Genomic DNA, 7,039 nt, shown 5'->3' with positions numbered 1-7,039 from the left:
AGACTATATTTTGGTGGACAGTTTTTACCTAAATCAATTAAAAAGAATCTCTTCCATCCCATTAAAATAACTGTCTACATGTACTTTAATAACATGATCCATTCACTCATCTAAACAAATTACATGACTACGAAGTCAGTCTACCTAGTCAAGTGATTAAAAGCAGCACACATAGAAGATTAAAATCATCATGTAATAAGTCTGAGCAAGTTTCTAGTTTGAGGGAAAATTCGGTAAGTGGCCATTAATGAAGAGAATATGTATTAACTTCAAGAAGTCCTCGCCCAGAGCAGATTTTGCACATACTGAAAGACTAAGTACCTAAGTTACAAATACTTCGCATGCAACAAAGTTGCTCTGTAAACAGACTTCATTTCTATATTCTATTTTGATTTCTTGCCATGTATCTTGGATCATGCTGTAAAAATAATGGCCAATATTCCATTGAAGAAAAGAATCGTTTTCACTGTTATCTGAAGTAGGTATGTACATATAAGCTACACTCGTTCCCATTTCATGCACTTTGCCACTACCCTCAGCTGAAAATAAGGGCTCAGCAGCAAGGTGCTAATATCTCTAGGAATGAACTACACATCACAGACTACTATGGAACAGAGAGAAGGATCAGAAGCTCCAGTAATCACAGCACCCTTGCTTCTAACATCCAGCAGATGGTCCAAAGCTTTCTCTGTAATAACCTCACCAGGGATGATAACTGGTATCCCTGGTGGATATGGACATACAAGCTCCCCACTAACTTTCCCAAGGCTCTCTCCTATTCTCACTTTCTTTTTACTTGCAAAAAAGGCATCTCTAGGAGTCATGCTCATGTTGATATCTGCAAAGGGTGTACAACCACTATGCTCTACCCCCCCTTTATTTCTATGAATTGGTGCAGAAGTTGCTACTAGATGCTTTATTCCAAATATAAGCCTCTGAATATGATCTCTACTAGTTCCAAGGTTGATTGCGAAAGTAATAGATTGGGTCCCTACAAGTTCACAGATGATCCCATGATCTCTACATAAGATCTCATCAGCTTCAAAACCAGACAAACCAAGCTGCGAAAAACCAATAGTAAGCCGCAAAGGGTCAATGACTGGAAAGTTAGAAAAGCTTGCAAAGTCAAGCACTGAAATGCCTGGTATTTGTTTGATCAAGTATTTTGCTTCGAATGCCAATTCCATTGCTTTGTTGAATATAGTGTCTGGGTTTTCACTTAATTGAGCTCTAGCGGCATCTAAAGATGCTAAAAGCAAATAACTAGGGCTAGTACTTTGAATAGCTTGAAGACACCTACAGATTCTTTCCCTATCTACAATATTCCCTGACATGTGTAGCATTGATGACTGTGTAAGAGAGCATAGAACTTTGTGAGTGGACTGTACAGCCAGATCAGCTCCTTGCTGGAGGGCCGAATTAGGAAGCTGCGGATGGAATCCTAGATGTGCCCCATGAGCCTCATCCACAATCACAGGAATTCCACGAGAATGACACAGCTGGCAAATCTCGGTCAAGTTGCTGCATATACCGTGATAAGTAGGGGAAGTGACAAAAACTGCTGCTGCCTTTTGACCTTCCATCTCTAATTCCTTGATTGCTTGCTCTACCTGTAAAAACAGTCATCTTGATTCATATTTGCACATAGTTTGGTAACAAAAAGGCTGTTATACTGTTAAAATGAGAGAGAAAGAAAGCCACTACAAGGAGTTTGTGTGTGCTTTAAAATTATCTGGACGATTTTAACAATCTTGTCCAGAGTACATTAGAATACCAATTTCTTATCAGCAATAAGCTGCCTTTACAGGTCAAAATGTAACACACAGAAGCAATGCTATAAACATGAACATAATTGTTCTGAACTTGCCTGTGATGAAGTCACACCACCAGAAATGTCCCAATCAAAATCACACTGGGGTATGATATACTTAGGTCGTGCACCAGATAATACCATGGCAGATATAGCTGATATATGGGAATTACGAGGAAGAATTAGAAATTCTCCAGGAGAACAAGTAGCCATTACTGCTGCTTGAATTCCACAAGTGGTACCTCCAACAAGAAACCATGTCTCTGATGATCCAAATAGTTTGGCTGCTAGATTTTGTGCATCTAAAATTGGCCCCTCTGGAGAAAAGAGGTTGTCGAGCTCTGGAAGCTCAGGCAAATCATGATGAAATGGTCTTGAACCAATCAGCTGAGTTAAAGAAGATGGAGCAGCACGTCCTCTGTTATGCCCAGGGAAGTGAAAACTAGCAACGTTTTGTTCAGCTGAAGCTTTTAATGCACTGACCAAAGGAGGTGGACTATCTTGCTTGGCTACTGGAGGGTGGGAAATCAGAAGATTATCCTTTGTGACTGAGTTGTTGTATGCTATAAAAGTGCCCTTGTACTGCTTATTTCCTGACGTTGAAATGCTTCCTTCCTGCACAACATTATGATACCTAACTGTAAGTGGGGAAGCAGCTTCTAGAAAAGCTATTAGATTACAAAATATTCTTTTGTTAAGATTGTTTTGGAAGAGAGAGGGAGGGGGGGGGGGGGGGGGGAGCATTGCTTGGAGACTAAGTAGAGTATTGCTTGGAGACATGAGTGCCTTCTGAAACAAACTGCAACACATGGGATGGGCTCAGTCATTAAAAAAAAAAAGCATCCTGATTGAAAAATCCTCCAAATTAAAGTCTAACAAAGATATGAGAAAGATCATTCCTAAGTTTTCTTCCCTATTTATTTATCAAAAAAATAAATAAATAAATCTTCCCTTTGAAAAAGAAGAATTGAATTGTACGATTATTCTTATCATTTCTATTAATTTTCTTCCCCCCTTTTTCCTTTGTGGTAACACTTAATAGATAAATATAAATTTTTTGGTGAAGACATTCTCATTGATTTACACCCTCTAAGTTCAATTCTATTCTCTAAGATTGCAGTTGCTTCTAATCGGTCTCATAACTATGAAAATTTGCAATTTACACCCTTGACTATTACAACAATATCAATGTGTCCCTTCTGTCATAACATCTATTAGAATCTTGCCATTAACTCATACAAAAATAACACTGCTTTGAACAGAAAATAGAAAATTCATCGTTTTTAGGCTGGTTAATGGCAAAAATTTGACGGACCATAACAGAAGAGGCACATTGACATGGTTGTAATAGTCAAGGAATTGCAAGTTCTGAAAGTTGAGGGAATGATTTAAAAACAACCTCAAGCTTAGATAGTGTAAACTGTAAAGTGCATTATCACCAAAATTTAATGCTCAAAGAACGGGATATTAATCAAAACTTATGGTCTAAAGTTATTCAGGACATCTTTGATTGTACCATGAACAATAAAGGACCCATTTTCATTTTACATGTGCTGAAGGTACAAATCCATCATCTTGAATAAACCCTTGACCCTTCAAATATTTGGAGCCATTAACATAAAAATGTGATGTAGAAATAATATATGGTCACAGTCCTCTTGAATGCTCCCACCCACATCAAAGATTTGTCCCTAAGCATTGCAAAAGAGAAAGAAAATAAATCCTTCACATTATGCATATGCATTAATAACAACCACTTAAATGCTATCCTCGTGTTGTTAGAAGAATGGTTGAATTATTAAAATTCACCATTTTCCTCTCTCCTTCCTATCCAATAAATCAGCTTAGCAAAAAAATCCAATAAATCTAGGGACAAATTTTTTTACAATTTATTTTCACATCTATTGACTTTTTTTTTCTTCTTCTTTGTTTAGAGAATTTCATAACTGTTGAGTTGGCATATTATGATTGATGCTAATAAAACTTGTGTAGCTCATGTGAAAGTGATGTTACTCCAATCATAACATGCCACCTCAATAATTGTAAAAAAGATTGTGAATTTTTTATTTGTTTTTCCTGGCATTACTCTTTCCTATCAACTTAACTTAAGTTATCATGGTATCATTGCAGATGTCCTGATTTCAAACCATATATCCACTTTAGCTTGTTGAGGTGGTGGTCGTTAATCACATGAAAAATAAAACAAAAAAAGGAAATTAAAGCAAACACAAACAAGACAATAAAGAGAAGAACATAACTACATATCAGTTTCAGAACATTAAATTCAGAAAACAAAAGAAAGTGAAGATTTAAAATGACATTAAACAAAAAACACACAAAGTTTCATCTGGATGACCTTTTTCATTATTGCTACTTTTAAGAGGAAAAGAAAACACATTTCATTTAAAAAATCTACTTTTCCTCCATTTTCTCAGCAACCAAACAAATATAAGTCATTACAGTAAAAGTTGAAAGTAAAAGTAAAGAACCCACCTGAGAATGACAAAGTCTTGGTCTTCTGAAGAAACCCAAATGAAAACTCTGCATCAAAGACCAAAAGCATAGACTGATATAAAAAAAAGTCTCAATATTGACTGCAAATACAGAGAGAGAGAGAGAGAGAGAGTTAGAACTCACAAAGTCCAACGAAATTGAGGAGGAAGAAAGCATTATATGGTATGTAAATATGTAATGGTCAGTGACTCAGTATTGGTGTGTGTAGAGAGAGAGAGAGAGAGAGAGAGGGAATTATCCGAGAAGAATTGGGTCTATATTATTATTATTATTATTTTTTTTTTTTGATACAGGGGTCTATATTATTGTTATCTTATTATTGCCCATGCACCCCAGAAAGCCAGACGGTGCGTTTAGCCCTGCAATTGGGAGAATTATAATAGAAATATATATATATATATATATATATATATATATTTTTTTTATAACTCGAACATTAGAGAGAGGGAATTTAAACTTTAGATATCTCGGTTTGAAACACCAAAACGTGTTAATTGTGTTATGAAGGTTCTTAGCATGAAAATATTTGTTTTACTTTGAAGTTTGAAGGTAAATTGTATTTTCTCAAATATGAGTTTGATTTTGGTTCCTCAATTTTAAAACATCCCATTTTGACCAATCAAATTTTAAAATATTCTCAAAAAAACAAAAAAATGGAAGAATTCAGTTCCCCTAATTACTTATTTTTTGTCTACATTACTAGTCAAATGTGTGGAGGAGGCACCATGTCTTCAACTTTAAGGGACTAAATTGAACTAACCACATATTCAAGTGACCAAAATCAAACAAATCCTGGAATATTTAAATAAACCAAAATATAATTCACCAAAAATTTTAGGATGAAAATATTTAAAAAAAAAAAATTCAAGATCAAATATTTTGAAGGGCCAAAATTTCAAGGATAAAAATGCAATTTATCTAAGTTTTAAAAATAGTTCAATCTTATTCTTGTCTCTACTTCTTGTTGAAAGTAATTGTTTTGCGTTGTTGTTGAAAGTAATTGTTAAAATTTAAAAAAAAAAAAATTGTGTTTTCTTTGAACTCTTTTGGTCTGGTATAACTGTATAAGTAAGGATCAAAGTCAATTATACATCGAATTACTCAACTTATAAAGCAATTTCACATAAATTGTTCGAATTTTAAAACGAAAATGGGGAAAAAAATAATACTAGTATTTTATAGTTTTTTAAACTTCAAGGATAAGTTGACATCTCTTGTTTAAACTTCAATTATATTCATAGGTTAGAAATTCTCTCTCTCTCTCTCTCTCTCTCTGTGTTTTTGGTTCAAACTTCAAACTTCCCATATATTCTTAATCGGGTTAGAATAGAGGGTTCATTGAGAGTGAAATTCTGGTCCAAAATTTTCAACTCAATTTGCATAGTCTTCTGACTTTTCTTCCATATATTCTCTATTCCAAATTGAAATTTGAATATTGACCAATTAACTCTAATGGAATTCATGAATCTTTCTAAGTGCCTCATCCACCGTTGTGGAAATGGTAGAGCGCCAAAATTATTAATCATAGCTAGTTGAAGTTGGCCAAAATTGATGGAAAAAGATCAATTTCCTCCATTGGACACCATTTTTAGAGATAACAAATTTTAATTTAGCAAAATAATTTTCTACCATTCTTTTTTATCATGAAACCAACTATATGAAATAGGAAGACAAATTTATGGCAAAAGAAAAAGGGAAAGCATTGGGTTATTATCAATTTCTTATAATTAAGTTATGACAAAAGAATTAGTCTTTTTGGTCTGTTTAGATTGAGGGGAAATAGTGCAATTTTCGCCCAACTCTACTTTACTTCTCATTTTGCTCTTTCAATCCAAAGTCCAAACTAACCATTCCCTGGCTTGTCCAAGTCTCTTCACTTGTGTAAGTAACCACTGATCCCTCATAAAAATTAGTAATCTTTAGGACCAAAACTATAGACCACTCTTTTGAATGCCCCATAGATTAATGGTACGATGGATAGAACTTGGAATCTCCATGGACAAGTGAAAGTGATATTGTGTAATTAGTTCAATAAATTATCAAATTTATTATGATATAAAAGAAAAATTCGTCTTACTTTTTATTTTATTTTTTTAAAATTAGTAGCATAAAATTAATATAAAATCTTATTATAAACTTGTTATTACGTAGTTTTATTTTTATGCGTACAACGAAGTGTCTAATAAGGAGCATGTAATTCTAAGATCATACCCTTTACCATATACATTTTTCACAACTATGACATATTGTAATTAGCTCTATGTCATTATCACATGCCATCACTTTTTTTTTTTTTTTTTTTTTTCATATCATAGTTGTAAACAAACTTTTTTACAAACTCTCATCCGGCCTTGATATCACCTTTTTATTTCTCTAACAAAGCACTAATCACATAAGCATCTTTCAAAACAATTTTGAGAAATTGTGGCAGAAAAGGGAGTAACTCAACTACTACAACAATTTCTACGACTTTTGTTACAATCTGTCTATGTGGCAAGTTATAAATGGTAAAAATAAAATGATGATTCATATGAGTTCATGATTCCACCACAGATGAGTCGTTAAATGCAAAAGTTGTAGGAATAATTGTGGTAAGTTGTAGAAATAGAGTCCAAATTTTCTGTCTTACTTTTCCTGCTCCATTCTATACTTCACCAATAAAAACTTGCCACATGTTCACCTAAGTAATTAAATACTATTTTTAATTAATAACGG

General features: G+C 33.7%; 1 protein-coding gene across 3 annotated transcripts; it reads right to left on the bottom strand.

The window, feature by feature from the left end:
• Positions 1-416: 416 nt before the first annotated feature.
• Positions 417-4,577, bottom strand: LOC142642234 (uncharacterized). Of its 3 annotated transcripts, XM_075816570.1 has the most exons (5): positions 4,448-4,577; positions 4,304-4,351; positions 2,053-2,425; positions 1,864-1,965; positions 417-1,606 (listed from the first exon to the last, which is right to left on the bottom strand). In XM_075816570.1, the coding sequence occupies exons 1-5, from the start codon at positions 4,478-4,480 to the stop codon at positions 588-590; spliced, it is 1,575 nt and encodes a 524-aa protein (XP_075672685.1). In that variant the 5' UTR covers positions 4,481-4,577; the 3' UTR covers positions 417-587. The 3 variants fall into 3 exon arrangements, with proteins under 3 accessions (XP_075672685.1, XP_075672683.1, XP_075672684.1); XM_075816568.1 differs by having other exon boundaries at positions 1,864-2,425; XM_075816569.1 differs by lacking the exons at positions 4,304-4,351; positions 4,448-4,577 and adding an exon at positions 3,327-3,541 and having other exon boundaries at positions 1,864-2,425.
• Positions 4,578-7,039: the final 2,462 nt, after the last annotated feature.

Source organism: Castanea sativa, chromosome 7 (assembly GCF_040712315.1).
Source record: "Castanea sativa cultivar Marrone di Chiusa Pesio chromosome 7, ASM4071231v1".
Classification (NCBI taxonomy): domain Eukaryota; kingdom Viridiplantae; phylum Streptophyta; class Magnoliopsida; order Fagales; family Fagaceae; genus Castanea; species Castanea sativa.
The sequence above is the reverse complement of the archived record's forward strand: the minus strand, read 5'-3'. Positions and strand labels throughout refer to the sequence as shown.

Coding starts and splice junctions, on each gene's coding strand:
- LOC142642234 (XM_075816568.1), bottom strand. CDS start 4,480: ATGCTTTCTTCCTCCTCAATTTCGTTGGACTTT. Junction 4,352..4,447: donor CCTCAATTTCGTTGGACTTT/GTGAGTTCTAAC, acceptor TCTTTGATGCAG/AGTTTTCATTTGGGTTTCTT. Junction 1,607..1,863: donor TGTGACTTCATCACAGGCAA/GTTCAGAACAAT, acceptor TTTTACAGGTAG/AGCAAGCAATCAAGGAATTA.